This window comes from Pleuronectes platessa, chromosome 10 (assembly GCF_947347685.1).
Source record: "Pleuronectes platessa chromosome 10, fPlePla1.1, whole genome shotgun sequence".
NCBI lineage: Eukaryota > Metazoa > Chordata > Actinopteri > Pleuronectiformes > Pleuronectidae > Pleuronectes > Pleuronectes platessa.
In genome coordinates, this window is record NC_070635.1 from 8,165,904 (window position 1) to 8,181,551 (window position 15,648).

General features: G+C 40.8%; 2 protein-coding genes across 3 annotated transcripts; both read right to left on the reverse strand.

Moving 5' to 3' along the window:
- Positions 1-5: 5 nt before the first annotated feature.
- On the reverse strand, positions 6-5,045 carry tomm40 (translocase of outer mitochondrial membrane 40 homolog (yeast)). The gene is made up of 9 exons (XM_053432072.1): positions 4,963-5,045; positions 3,680-3,921; positions 3,341-3,501; positions 2,890-2,991; positions 2,669-2,774; positions 2,341-2,463; positions 2,023-2,099; positions 1,655-1,757; positions 6-1,568 (listed from the first exon to the last, which is right to left on the reverse strand). Exons 2-9 carry the CDS (start codon positions 3,900-3,902, stop codon positions 1,429-1,431), a joined length of 1,035 nt encoding a protein of 344 aa, XP_053288047.1. The 5' UTR covers positions 3,903-3,921; positions 4,963-5,045; the 3' UTR covers positions 6-1,428.
- Positions 5,046-6,698: 1,653 nt separating this feature from the next.
- On the reverse strand, positions 6,699-14,693 carry ddx61 (DEAD (Asp-Glu-Ala-Asp) box helicase 61). Of its 2 annotated transcripts, XM_053431977.1 has the most exons (14): positions 14,501-14,693; positions 13,448-13,685; positions 12,812-13,057; positions 12,406-12,469; positions 12,125-12,229; positions 11,591-11,720; positions 11,091-11,237; positions 10,854-10,948; positions 10,627-10,749; positions 10,411-10,539; positions 9,886-10,066; positions 9,527-9,628; positions 9,184-9,399; positions 6,699-8,613 (listed from the first exon to the last, which is right to left on the reverse strand). In XM_053431977.1, the coding sequence occupies exons 3-13, from the start codon at positions 12,988-12,990 to the stop codon at positions 9,191-9,193; spliced, it is 1,464 nt and encodes a 487-aa protein (XP_053287952.1). In that variant the 5' UTR covers positions 12,991-13,057; positions 13,448-13,685; positions 14,501-14,693; the 3' UTR covers positions 6,699-8,613; positions 9,184-9,190. The 2 variants fall into 2 exon arrangements, with proteins under 2 accessions (XP_053287952.1, XP_053287951.1); XM_053431976.1 differs by having other exon boundaries at positions 12,812-13,685.
- Between the last annotated feature and the right edge of the window lie 955 nt (positions 14,694-15,648).

The following is a 15,648-nucleotide window of genomic DNA, read 5'->3' on the forward strand; positions in this document are numbered from 1 at the left end:
TAAGAAATCACAAATTAATAAAATACACATACGAAAAGTCATCTGCTGTGCACATGGTTCATGTTATCAAACTAAATCTATGACAATAATGGCACTCGGTGAAACACGTACCTCCGCCAAGGCTGAGCAGTCCCCTTCAATCATGCCACACCAAATCTCACACAATCATAGATAAACCTTTTTCATCAAGCTCAATGAATTATTCATTGGGAAATGAATGAAAATGTTGAAAAACGTCCTATCTCACAACATACTAAAATTGTATTGGATCTACCTTGACCCATACTGCATCCTTTCATCAAGTTTCATCAGTTTTTTCGGGATTTTGCTTACAAACAAATCCACAATGGGACATGAGTGAAAACATAACCTCAATGTTGGAGGTAATGAAAAGTATTGTAGCATTTTTTTTACTATTGTTCTTATTTATTTTGCAATATTACCATTTATTTATGATGATTCAGGATTAATTCAACTGAATAAGCTGTAGATACTGCCTCAAAACTCATTGGTTGCAAAGCTTAATGCATTCACTTACACTATGACACTATATATAATATAATAAACAAACAACCTTAAAATTAGCTGTTGCTCGACTGGTAGACTTTTAGGTAAATTATGAGTTCACCCTTCAATTGACAGAAAAACATAACTCATGGAAATCAGGTCCCCCCTATTTGAAAAAGTACTGTTCAGGTCTGATGCACAGAACCCCCAGCTCCTATCCACGCCACTAATACTACTTTAATTGTTTCAACTCTATGACACACCTCATGCACACTTACCTGCTAAGTAATACAAACCTTGAAAAAATCAAAGCTGGCCACAGGTTATCGCTCACTAACAGATGTGATTGTTTTCTGCCACATGGGGGCAGCAGAAACAAGCTGTAAAAATAATCTATTAGTGCTATAAAGAGCTGATATGAACATGTGAAGATCAGTTGCTTTTTTGTACATTCAGGAGATAAGATTAAAATGAATCTTGAGACATGGTCGATATTATTCTATACATAATTTAAGTGCATCACTGCTTTGCAGCCAGTCGTGGTAATAAATAACATCTTTTTTTTTACAAAAGTAATCACATTTATTTCAATCCATCATTATTATCATCATATATTATAGCTAACCACTTACTTTGATTTTCACATCACATGTTCTCATGCATCACCTGATGTCCTCGGATGTACATCTCTCTAGCCTCTGGGTACATCCAATACACCATAAAGGAAAGACATTTGTGCTACAGCATGTAGGCATGGCTTGGTCAGTCCTGGCTCCTTGGTCTTTGTCTCTCTGTCTGCCCAAGAAATCAGTTGTAAGAGAGTCTCTGAATCCAATTTCTAAAACTTAGTGCAGGTTCCTGTGTGTCTCTGTTTCGGTCCAAGCAGTGGCCCGCGGGATGCATAGGACAGACCCTGCACCTTTAGCCAATGGTGACACCAAAACCACACTGAAACTTGTTCTTGCGATGGTTAAGGAAAGCCCCTAGGGCCAGGGTGAGAGGCAGTGGCAACAGTTTCTTTTCAAGGGTTGCCCCTACCACCCAATTACTGTCAACTGTACCTGTGGAAATAAATGGAAAAGCATAAAAATCTAAGCGGTTCAGAGTCATTTATGTGACTATTAAAAGGCAGATAAACTGTATCTACCTTTAAAGAGGAAGTTAGCTTTGGGAACGTCCAGCTGATAGCCGAAGGATGCTGTGGTTTCTTGCATCCTTGTGCTGGCTTCAAATTCAACTCCTACCTGCAGCTGTATTGGGAAGCAGAAGTTAAAAGCTAAGTTCGCTATTTTGAAGACTTTACCATACTCCTGTCGACATTGAAAGAATGCTTGGTCCATATACTTATTTATCCCGTCCTTGTCTTAAGGAGATGCCAGTTAAGACAAGTGGAATAAAATGCACAGGCTTCGTTCAATGCAAAAAATTAATTCTATTCAAATTTAGCCAATATAATGCTAAGACAAGCCATGACACACAAATATAACCACCCATACTTTGCCTGATAGTAGGTACCTGATCATTGGCTTTGTGATAATATGTCGCATGAGCACCTGCACCTCCCAGAGTCAAAGTAGCAATGAAGTTGTCACCTGAGGATGGAAAAAAAGACCTGAACATCTGTCACACAGATAACAAAACAACCAGATGGAATTAGGCCCCATTTTACTTAGCCAACTCCCGATCTTACAGAAAACTTGCAACAGTGAGTATTTTGGAAACAAGAGGGTAAACATTTCATTAAAACACCAAGAAATAAAGACAGCAAAAGATGTATTTGAGCATCAAGCAGTCTTAAAGTGCTTGGTTAATTAATTTAAGGGTAGATTTTACCTGTGTATCTGCCCAATAGGGAAGTGACGGTCCCCTCTTCCCCTGGCCGTCTGTGGTACACGAGCTCACCACCCAGAGCCAGCGCTGGTGTGATAGACTGGAGATAGTGAGCAACCAAAATGCCTGAAGGAAAAAGGAGCTTACATTATATTTACGATAATATATTTGTTTTTCCTCTTTTAAACTTTTTCTATTACATCATTAAGTAGCAATTTTGCATATGAGCTGTATTTGAATGTGTCACTAGAGCCATCTATTAGTTTATATTATGAATGAGTGACATTAGACACAAAACCTCCACTACTGTTTTAAAACAACCAGATCATACCAGATCCAACAAGTACGTCTGGATTTCCAAGCGTCACAGCAGAAGTATAGTGTTCACCACGATACTCCAGGTCACATTGCCAATTCACAAACTTCTGCTGCTGAGTCTGCAACAATTGAAAAGGAAAAAACTTCAGAGACCAATATGACAATGTTAGGAAACGTAACATGCTGAAAATAGACCACACTCTGGAATGCTGGTACCTCTACAAGTCTACATACCTGGATGGCTATTTTGGAGCGTACAGCACTTGTGAGCTGGTGGATGACCTGGGCATTAAGACTACCAGTATTGTCCATGTCACCGACCATAACAGGGAACGACTAGAGGGAAGAAAATACACCATTGTGAGCTTTACAGTGATGTGGAAGCCATTTGAAACCTTGAAAGAGTTTTGAGCCTTAGTCTCTTAAGTTTTAATGTTTTTTACCCAGATGAAGACATATCAGGTCAAGAAATCATCTTGAATAACTAACTTACCAAAAGGGCTTAAATGATAAGTATATCATGATTTTCTTATTTATTTGTGGAGCGAACGAGCAACATACAAATGTAGACAACATTAGACAACATAAGACGAAATACTGAAAACTTGATCAGGTAGATTGAAAAAACAAATTTCCAAATGCCAACATTTATCAAGTGGGGTGTAATGGGGGAACTAATGATTACCTCGGCTGGTCCCATCTGTTTACTGCCTACGTAGGTGGAACCAAATCGATAACCAGAATCACCCTGGGTACTGAGGGTAATAGTGTGGCTGACCTGGAAGTGGTTACTCAGGCCCTTGTTGACCAATAACCGCACCCCTTCCATCTGCATGGGGTATACCTCTAAAACCGAAGAACAATAAGGACAATCAGATATCGGACCTGCATGACCATGACAATAATGACACTGTTATAACAACACAATGATCTTTTCTTAAAAGCTGAACAAATGTGAAGAACAAATACATCGGCCACACATTAACTGATGCATTTGTTACAATTCATAAGCTGATTTTCTAACCTTTACATTTGCGGTGGCACTCCTCATACGTGCCCGGGTTTGGGAGTGGGGAATCTGCATCCGATGTCTGCTGGCCAGATCCAGATGTCGGAGGGACGGAAGACACTGAGGGCATGGAAAACCCTGGGGGGACCGACACCAATCCAGGGACCCCCTGACCAGCTCCAGCTGCAGCTGCAACTGGAGCTGGACTGGGGGAGGCGGCAGCCAACACACTGCCCATACTCTGATGCTATAACAGACTGAACCAGAGAGAGACAGGGGATGAAAGTCATATCTAATTCACTGATTATATCTATCAGTGAACTTGTGATTAATGCATCTTTTATCATGTGGGACTAAAACATGGTCTATGACAGCTCATATAACCTCAGCTGGAATGCTTTAGATTATTTGTATGTTTGGTGTTAGAAGTTGCTTTAGGAACTTTAAGCAAGTGTCTCCGCTCCCAGCAGGATAATGACGAACCTGACGTGAATTGTAGTGACCTGAGCTCGTCATGTGTCCCCTAATACTGAGATACTTATATTATACTTAAAACTTTTGCTATGTCCGCCTGCATGGGAGCTACTGTATGACAAAGCTGTGTTAGAAATAAACTCTCATCCATGTAAGAACAACCTGTAACTGTAAACAGAAGATCAGCCCTTCTCATCACACAACCCAGATCCATGTTTTTCTTCATAAAGATCAGTGTAGTGGAACCACAGCTCGGGGGGAGCTGATGATTAAAATAATCCCCCTGTGCAAAGGATAATCAACTACACATAACACAACTTAAGTACAGTGAGATTGAACAAACAGGAAATAGCAAAGTCCTCACACACTCAATGCCGCTGGACACTCTTAAATCTGCAGCTATCACCAACCTGGCTAAGCTAACGAGAGAGATCTGCCCTCCAGTACATAAGACTGGTTGTAGCTGAGGCCCAAATAACTACAGACTGTCAACACAGACAATGATGTTGGATCACAAAACATCGTGGAAGCTACACATACAAATCCACCTGCAGCCTCCAGTTCGCAGCATACACCACGTTTGGGGATAAGCCGTCAGCCAGCAAAACTACCCGGCGGCCACATTTATCCTGAGGAGGCTAATGCAGGTTAGCAGGGTCGGTCGGTTGGCTAGCTAGCTAGCTGGCTCGGTAGCCATGTGGTGGCAACCACCGGAGCTGTTCTTCTAAATGTGCAGGACGCGGTGGTTCGGAGAAGAACTGACCCACACGAACGGCCCCAGTCTCATAACGGTACCGGTGCGGTTCGGTGGCTTGGCTACTCACGCTAACGGTCTGCGGTCCAGCGGGGAGTTCAACGCCGGTAAAGTTCACGGCAACGTCCGTGACGGTAATTGACTAGTTTCCGCCCATTTCCGGTGCTTCGCGCATTGATTGGCGAATCCACACACCGCTCCAGCTGCTATTGGCTGAAAAAACGCAGTTGGACACGCCTCCTCCCCCCCAGGTGACGTACGACGCGTCTCATTCGCTCAGCGTTGGTTTTCACTCAACCTCCAACTGAATGACATTCCAAGGGTACTAACAATAACTTTATTTACAGAGCAAATTGAATCTATTTATTCATTTAAAAAACACGAAGTACTTTGCAAGGGCGGCAGAATCAAACAGACAGGTCATAAAACCACGAGCACAACAAATAATTGAGGGAATCACAAATATTAAGACAATATTCATTTTAGGGAACTGTAAAATAGATCAAATTCTATCAAATATTTTTTTTCAAATAAAATTCAGTAAAACAATTCAAATTCAGGTCGGATCAGGAAAGGCTCTCCGATAATGGTACGTTTTAAAAATCCCTCACTGGTGGTCACTAACGTCCGCTTGCATCAACTGGTGGTAGGCATTAAGAACATACAAGGAAAGTTTTCCATCTTGTCCTATGTGCTAAAACGGGAGTTTTTTTATTTAAATTAATATTGTACATTTCCACCTTACAAGTCAGTAATCAGTCAGATTTACCTTCAGCCTCCACATACCCTCCAGTTCGGCCTGTATCATGAATTACAAGGCCAGAACACTTGATGACGCTGAGGTGCACAGCTGAGTTATGTCCCCAACATCCGCTGGTGGCAGATAACACCTGCAAACGTCTACTGGCAGTTGTTAACCTAGATTGTGCAAAGGACCTTCAAACATCCAACAGATATCTAGTTGAGACGTCACATGTTGCAGCTGAATGCCCCTCACCTCACAATCACCTTAAGCCCGAGGATCTCAATGTGTGACGGCTCGTACCAGCTTTGTTCTGGGCTATTTAAAAGTTAAATTGCTGTCAAACCAGACGCCATGGTTCTTTGCAGGTTTGATGTGATCCAAAAACAGACCATGGATCATTTTACAAGCACTGTGCATCTGCATCCTCTGGATTTTTAATTAAAGATTTGTGCTTCACAATGACAACAGCTGTATGATACACAAGTGTTAAGATAATTTAGTTTAAAACAAGACAGAGTCTCAGACAGCAGTAACATGAAGTTAGCTGGATAAGAATTTTGTAAAAAACATTGCCTGACCTCAAACTTTAGATGTGATTAAGGGCAGATAGGGATTTTATACCGACTGGTGCTCTAGTTTCACTGCTTCTTCCAGACAGAGTCCTACAGAAGTTTCAGTCTCTTTAGGTTTGGATTCATATCTATCTGCAAGGAAGAATTCACTTTGGAGCATCGATGATCCCACCAACAATCCCTTGTGCTTAGGACTCCTGAGACAGATGGTATGGACTCAGTCTGGGATTATGTGGAGGGACAGAAGACATTAAATCCACAAACTGTGGAAAGTTCTGCATAAAGCACGGAAAACTAATTTTAAATTAGTGATGACACCCCAAGTTTTGACAGAATTGATGAGGAAATTATTCATTTTGTATCCCCAAATATATATTTTTAAAGAATTTGGTTTACCTGTAGGGCCTAAAACTTGCCATATCAGATCGAAAACAATTAGAGACCAAGCGTAGACAGATAAAACATAATAAAAACAATAGAAACAGGAAATGTCAGTCAGTCAGACTTTATTTCTTTTCAGGAGATGGCACTGACATTCAAGTCATGTCGCTGCTTAAAAAAACATCTGGTCATCAGGTAATGAAAGTATTCATTTCTCCACAATGCACTGATCGGACAAAATGGTCATATTCTTGAAAGCACTCCCAAAAAAGAATTGTCTCAATTTGTGTTTTCTGTCACATGTCGTGTATTGACTCAAGTGTTGCCTGCACATTGGCTAAATAACTGAGGGAAAATCTATCAAGAGCACTGCCAGACATAGAGAAAGTTGAAGCCAATAGCTACTGCAATGCTTTGGAAAATGAGTCAGCCCCTCCCCTGCTGATGCTTGGTACTACAATGGCCAGCCAAAGATGCAACATGCAAGGGTGCTGGAAAATGAGATGCTATAAATCAAAGTCAAAGGTTGTAATTTTTCAGACAAGAGCAGCTCTAGTTGGTCTTATCTGCTATAAATCCTTTCAAATCCTACTTTTAATAGGTGATAAACTAGCAAGGAACTGTATTATCAACAATAAAAAGCCGGGGACAAGAAAAGGGGCAGAGTAGAAGTTTGACAAGGCACTTTGTAGGGGAGAATGGACATAAAGAAAGAAGACTGAGCATGTTGGTCGTACTCAAAATGTTTGCTTAGGCGCATCATCCAGTCATGTTTATTACTGATAACCTCAAGTCCTAAAAACAAGCTTACGTGCTATGGCTTTGAAAAGAACGGGAGATTATTTACAATTAAGTATTGACTAATTGTCACTATAGGTCTGTGCTTTTACAAAATGCTCTACAATGTCACAGACATTACAAAGTTATCTCTCAATACCATATTTCAGGAGTAAACATCTGAATATAAAAGCAAGAGCACCACAGCTGCCCTCTTTGAAACATCCTTTGCAACAAAGTGGTCATTTTGGCGTCTGAAGATGTTGATATTTAAACTTAAGTAATTGTAATCTCTTCTTCCATCTTTGGTTCCCTTTTAAAGGATGTTATCCCAGTTAAACCAAGGATGTGTGATTAATCTGTCTTATTTTACAGCTGCATTCCCAAGACTCAAATTAAGTTAATACAAGTGTCCTTTCAGACTTTCACATGACAGCATCTCGATGCATAAAAGCATGTGGACATGTTCAAAATATTTAGAGGTTCAGACCAAACATAACAATGGGAAAAAAACTTAATCCAGGCGACTGTGGAATGATTGTTGGTGCGATTCTCCTGTGATTTGCCAACATTTGCATCCCTTCATGGCCACAGTCTACCCATCTTCTGATTCGCTACTTCCAACAGGACAACATCCTGCTGATGGGTCTTCTCCAATGGCCTCTACAGGCTAAAAAGCTAACTTTCTGTGTAGGAGGACCTTTAAGATGAGCTGACCAATCTGCAGCAACTGCGTGATGCCATCATGTCACCATGAGGTAGTCTCTTTTAGGAATGTTTCCAGCACCTGGTCGAAATGATGCAAAAATGGAATTGTGTCTGCTGTGGTACAGTGGATCTGATAAAATGGCTTTAAGTGCAGTCTTTCTTGAAACCATATGCTCAAAAGGCACATCATAGCAACGTGTAGTTAAACTGTACAGAGGAGATGCCGCCCGAGTTCTAGACTTTCAGTTCACCTTTGGTTTCATATTCAGTCTTAAAGAAAAGGGAAAGAAAATGTGTTTATAAGGGTATGTAAGAGTGTCTGTACAGCGACTGTCTTTGGCAGTGTGGCAGAAAGTTAAAGTGGCAGTTTTCGGAGGGGGGGAGAGAGCAATTCACCTGCATGTGCACTGACAGGACTGGAGTTAGCTATGAACTCAAATTAGAAACGAAAAGAAATATTGACTTGACCATTTTGATTGCAAAGTGGGAAATAAAAACCTTCACCTAGGTCTTGTGAATGCCAGGTGCCTCGTTTCTCCTGAAAAACAAGAACACAACAGCCAGGTTAGAAATTCTGATGGAAACAATGTGAACAAGTCACTACTTCAGCAAACCCGCAGAGCTGACAGCTGGCTGTGTGCGCTGATCAGCTCTGCACAAATCTATGTTGACTGCGGCGCCGGAGGAGGACAACCCTTAAGCCTCCCTCCTTTAAATCCTGTAAAACTTCAGTTAATCTTCTTGTTGGAAGAGGATACTATCCAGTAGCAAGGTGGCTCGAACTTGCTCCAGTCGAATTCAAGGGTTGTACTAAACCTGTGTGATTATTCAACCATTTAAAAAGATAGAAGACGCGTTCAATTACACTTTGCTAGACTGTAAGGCCACTAAATCAATACATCAACTGAGAACATCACGCTGGGCAGTGAAAAACAAGACAGTGTCCCCTCATGATTGGCCACACCTGAACACCCAGCACGCACACAGGGCTTAGCATTAACCTTCTACATCTTTGGTGCAGACAGACAAATTAAAATGCAGCTGTAGTGTGACCTGTGTTGAATAAGGGGGGAAGATTAATAAATCTGGTCTGTTTATTAAAACTGACCTTGGATTCAGGCTTCTCCCAGTTCATTGTGTTTGCCTTTCCCATCACCGTCATCATCTGGGTCAATGGAGTGAAACTCTGCCACATACAGGCTCTTATCAATGCAGCTGGGGATGGGCTTGATGTCGGTGACTAGTTGATCCTCTATTGTTTTCAGGTTGTTTCGGTCATCTATGGTAATGAGGTTGATGGCCAGACCCAAGTGACCAAAACGCCCTGAGAGAGAAAACGCAGTACATGCATCAAATTGTGTTACTAGCTGAATCAATGTGTCACATTTTAGTAACTATAAACAAAACCTTTTGTTTAGACCATGAGAATCTATAAATAGCTTCATATTCACCTGATCGGCCGATGCGGTGCAGGTAGGTTTCAGCATTTTTGGGGAAGTCAAAGTTGATGACCACGTTTACTGCCTGGATGTCAATTCCCCGAGTGAAAAGGTCTACAAGGAAAGAAGTGTTAAGGTCATCCTGCTACACATTACAATCAGAACCAGGGTTTATTGCCAAATAGATTTACATGTACGATCAATTTGCTGTAGTGTTTTGGGCAAGCATAACTATAAAAACATTAAATGCTAGAAAAGGATTGTGCAATGTGGTGTAAAGAATAGGGAAGGATTGTACAGTATGAGCAGTAAGGTATTTACAATTAATAATGTAGACGTCTACTTTAAATGTCAAAGCTCTCTTCACTTACCTGTGCAGACCAAGTTTCTGCACAGTCCATTCCTGAAGTCATGGAACACACGGTTCCTGTACTCCTGCATCATCTTTGCATGAATGTAGAAGCATGAATAGCCCAGCTGGGTGATCTTCTTAGCCAGAAGCTCAACCCTTTGGACGGAGTTACAGAAGATGATCGACTGATTGATCTGAAGCTGAAATAGGACAAACATATTCAAGTTTTTAAATTAGTGAAGAAATAAACGTGAATGATTTTTTTATAATCTATACTGTCTCAGATATCCGGTGGCCCAACCTTAGCCACGGTTTCTGAAATGGCTGGCACCGAGGAAAGTATTACTAACCATGCAGGTCATTGCCTCAGTGTATGTGACTTTTCACATACCTGTTTTTTTTTTTTTAATTAAATTCTGAATAAAAGAAACAATATAATCACAAAAAAATTCACAATTATAAAACAACCATATACTAGTGCCTCAATAAACTACACTGACAATTGTATCACAACCTCTTGGTATGGGATGTACTGAACACTCACCTTAGAGAAAAGCGTGTTGAGACAGTGGACCTTTTGTCTTTCTGTCACATAGGCATAGTACTGGGTGATGCCCTTCAGGGTGAGCTCCTCCATCAGGTTGATCTCGTAAGGCTTCTGCAGGTGTTTGTTCTGGAGAAGAAATTTACAGTGTATTGTGAAAAGTAAACAACATATTTGAATTGAACCTCTTAGGAGAAGTGCTGTTTAAGTTCTCACCATGAATGTTTGCACACTGCACGGGAAAGTGGCAGAGTAAAGCAGGATCTGACGGCTCTTTGGCAAGAAGCTGATAATATCTTCAATCAGGACAACAAAGTCCTGGGACAGCAACTTATCTGCCTGGAAGAAGCCAAATTTAAGAAACAGTCAAAAAGTGGTCGGCTGTTCAGGAACATAGTCAACACCATTGAGAAGTGAATTCAGGAATAGAGAGCCAGACTCACCTCGTCCATCACCATCATTTGAAGTTTATCCACGACGGCCACACCTTTCTTTATCAAGTCTAGGATCCTGCCTGGTGTAGCGATCACTACGTGCACTAATTTGATCGGAGGAGACAAAGTCATCATGTCATCATGTGAACGTGACAAGATAAAACCAAACCAAGAGTATAATATACTAAATGTTTCAAACAGAAAGATTTTTTTTATCGTTTTGAATATTAACGGCAGGACAACTACCTGTCTCCTCAAGACGCATGATGTCATCCCTCAAGTTGGTGCCACCCGTGGTAGCCATGACCTTGACCCCTCCCAGGTGCTTGCTTAGCTGAATGCTGATCTGGCTCATCTGGAGGGCCAACTCTCTTGTTGGCACCATGACCATGGCTGGATTGAGACAAAAATGGCAAGGGCTGATGAAATGCAAGGGTGGATGAGATGCATGGAGAAATTGAAATGAAGTGATGGTCATAATAGATAAAAATGTCTTCATATATTTAGACCAATAACCCCAGATAAACCTGGCAAGAGTAGAATAGAGCAGTGATCACAGTTTTGCAGACATTTTCTGTGAGCAACCCAATCGGACACTGAAAAAAGCTAAGGCTTTCCTTGCAATAGTTGTTCGTTAATTAATTATAATAGAATTTACCAAAAAAGTACAGCGACCAAAGTAGAGACCTTCATAGGGTTTTATCTGTCACATATGAGTACCATCAGACGGGGTCAGCAGAACTCACCCTGGATGTGATCCTTCCTCAGGTCTATCCTCTCCAGCATTGGGATGAGGTAGGCTCCGCTTTTTCCTGTGCCATTCTTGGCCCGAGCCAAAATATCTCTGCCTGACAAGGCGATGGGAATGCTTTCCTCCTTTTGGCAGACAGACAAAACTCAATCAGTACAATTGGTAAGGTTCACAGGACGTGACTTTTTTTGGGGGGGGGGGGGGGATTCCCCTGATCCTTGAGGATTCAAAATAGGGCTGATGGTCACACCAAAGATCACAATTTGTGCAACAGGTAAGGACATCTCTAAATACTGAAAAATATTTCTCGTTGTCAGTTTTTCTGGATTATAACTAGTACATCTGGTGAAAAAAAATGTAGTACACAGTCACCTATTCAAGACAAAAAGTTAACTGGATAATCTAAAGTTTTTAAACATTAACTGAACATACAAAGCAATGTTTCTTGTTTTTTTTGTGAGCAGTATCAAAATCAAGCTCATTTTAAATTAACAACAGGTTGAAAGTTAGTTGAAATTGCTTCATCTACCTGGATAGGGGAGGGTTTCTCCCATCCCATCTCAAAGATTCCCATTAGCAGTTCCCGCTTTAGGCAGTAGTCTTCAAATTCATTTCCCTTAGTTGATGTCACATCCTGGGAGAAACAGAGCAGTTTAACAGGGGGCAGAGGTAGAAGTGGCAGCTTTAGAAGCCAACATTCCGACACTGAGTCTCAAACATTTGGAATTCAAAAGAAAAGTGCTGCAGAGTTATGAACAGTGAATCTGAACAATTATGTCCATTTGCTATCTACGATCCGTTACACCTTACCGAAGTTCTCATCCTGGTGTCTTTGGGGGGAAGCTCCAGGCACCTCTTCCAGTCATCCCCAAACCTAAGTGTGAGAAATTGCAGTCAAACGTAAGTGAACAAAATAACAGAGAAGTACTTCAGAGGCCTCGGAAAAAAGCATAACAGAACATTTAGCCATTTATACATTTTTAGGGACATATATTCCCAAATATAAATGCTAAGACCTCTTGTCGCTAGAGATGGAATCCAGACGTTTTGACAAATTAGCTACTGTTGTGAAACCTGGAATGTTTTCTTGATACGAGGTAATGTAAATACTTTAATGAAATCCTTGTAGTCAATACAAGATGGAAAGCTACACAAGAGGATCAGCTTAATTCTTTAAAAAAAATGGAATTGAGAGTATGTAGAGACAGTATCTTACTTGATGCCCCCACTGCTCTGAGGAATGCCAGTCCTTTTCATCGGGTCACTGGACTGTTGGGCAGCTGCAAGCAGTCCTGATTGTTGTCCTGGTGGCCTTGTCTGTCCTCTGAATTGCCCATTGGCTGCTTTGTTCAATCCCATCATCGTTGCAGGGTTTGCAGTTCTTGCTGTAGCCATGGTTTTGATTTTCCTCAGTGTGTAAAATGAATATTTGTCTCTATTTCACTGTGTGTTGCTTAATGCACTGTGTGTAAAAAAAAAAAAAGAGGAAAAAGTAAAAGCTGGAAAAAAATTAAAAGTTTTTCTTGTATCTTCTCAATTCAAAAGAATGTTCCGTGTACACAATCTGACATTCAGACCTCTTGTAAAGAAGTATGCGTAAGAATTATGTCTATTTACAAGACAACTCTCCAAAAAAGGGAGAAATTAACATTCATAAGAATAAATAAATCAAATACGTGACCAAAACATAAACCCTATTTTTCTTTCAAAATGTTTTTTTTTTCTTTCTCCGAGTACTCTTATCCCTGCTGTAATGAAAATGCTTAACTTTATTTGTTATTCGTGTGTCTTGGCATTTTAAGTCCAAGTGCTGTGTTTATACATTCACAAAAGGTCAATATGAAAGTACGACCTTGTTTGTCACGTCTCGAACGTATATGATTGGCTCCTTTGACATCAAGAGGTTTTCACAAGTGTTCACTGGAGCTTAATACTGGCTCAAAAAGTCACTCCAGGCACTCTTTTCTTGAACATCGAGAGGCCGATGTGGTTTTTCTTGTCCTCGTTTCCTTTAATTGTGCAGAAACAGCGGAGGTGGCAATCTGCAATGTCTTGTGAGAATTGCCGATCGACAGGAAAATCCAGATTACCTGTCAGGGCAACGAACAATGGCGGGTGGTCAATTTTGTACTTGAAGAGCGAGCAAACACAACTTGTGCTATTCAATACGTATTGGAAGTTCAACAAGATACATTTCAGGAGTGAGCACGTATTTTTTTTACACAGTCAATACACAAACAACCCTACGTTTGATAAATCCAGAACATCTCAACACTACCCTTGAAGAGGGAACTGGTGATAACCCTAGAAAAGTAAAGCAAGGTAAGAACAAACCACGTGGTGGATATGAAGCAGCCAGTAGCTTGGTTTTTCACGTGAAATCCCTGGTTAACAACTTGGCCGCTGCGGCTTTGTTGTGATGCTAACGACGCGAGCTAACCCGAAGCTAACTTAACAAACTAGCGAGCTAATAACCAACCGACTAACCGAGTTTAAAATTCGAAATTAGTTGGCCGCTGGGTTTGAAACCGACAAACCTAAAGCAGACCACCGAGCTGTTGTACCGTGCGACTCTTATTCCGCTTCCGATCCACCGATTATGGCAGATTTGTCTTGTAAGAGGTTAAGTAGCAGCGTTAAAACTTTAAGAGTAGCAACGTGGCTTTAACCGTGCAGCTAACATGCTAACGCTAGGTCTTCCTGTTCCCGTTTAAGAGCGCGGCTGCCATTTAAAATGTCCCAAGAGAACAGGGGACATGCGAGCGAAGCAAACCTGCATCTCCTACGACTTCTCAGCTCCAGCCTGTTGCTTCGAAACTTTTATTCGACCCGACCTAAACTAAGTTACCGTAGCTAAGTTAGCTTAGCCGCCGCTAATCGATACGCTCGAGAAATGCGCCTTTACCCCGTCGGAGAACGATGATAGCTTCACTTTGCCGCAGTCACCCGAGGTCTCCTCGGCGGCGTCGGTGATCAGCGATGTGTCCGCGGTTTGGTTAAGTTTCACAAACAACTCGTAGTTTGGCGAAATCCAGTCTTTTGTCTCTGCTTTCAGGATATCGACAATTCAACATGGCCGCGCTCGATTTGTGGGCGGGTTGTTTGCCACAAATGAAACTGCGGCCGACCAATCACGGGCCTGCTTTCAAACCCGCACAAAAAAGGGTCACTGAGGGACAAGATGACAAAAGCAGGCGGGGGACAATTAGTCCCCGAGGGAAAAAGGACTCCAATGACCATTAAGGCCTTTAAGGTATGACACGTTTTATTACTGTATCCGTATTTGTCCATTAATGCGCTGTGATCTGAAACTAGCTTTAATTGTTTCCTATTATTTTCCTTTCTTAATTGTTTCCCAATGTTTGCGTCAATTTTTGACTGGTAAACCACCTTGTAACAGCGGTGTTATACAACTTAAGTCTATTATTATTGTCATTTCATATTTAGCTTTTAAATGTATATTTCTGTATTGTCAGTATCTCCATTAGCAAATTAACTGTTTACAGTGACAGCTTTGTAGTAGTTCTGGGGGTGAGACTTTCATCTCAGTGCAGTGAACTTATTCTTGAATCATTTTGACCTTTCATTATTCTTATGTTCTTGTTTTTGACTGTTTTGTGTGCCCTCTGAGTCAATAAAGTATCGATCTATCGATCTATCTGATTAATGTACCACCAATAAGAGGATATCAATGGCTACGCAATACATATACAACTAATCTATGGTGGATATTTAAAACAAATGTAAAACCAATGAACAAAAGTCTTTGACAGACTTATTTTACAATTCAATACACCTGCAATTACTTTTTGGAATCGCTTCAAGAATTTTATATTGTGTAAATCTTGTCTTATCTTAGTGTTAGGGTTAACCGTAGAGAAAATAAAATAAAAAGCACATTTTAAAAAGGAGAATAATAACATCGACTTCATTGTAAACTCAATGATTCTATAGGGTAAAGTTCACATCCACAAACGTAACATGCAAGTACCCATGATTTCACAGGAATTATCTCTGAATTTAAATAATATTAAGTTCAATAGTTAAAAAAAG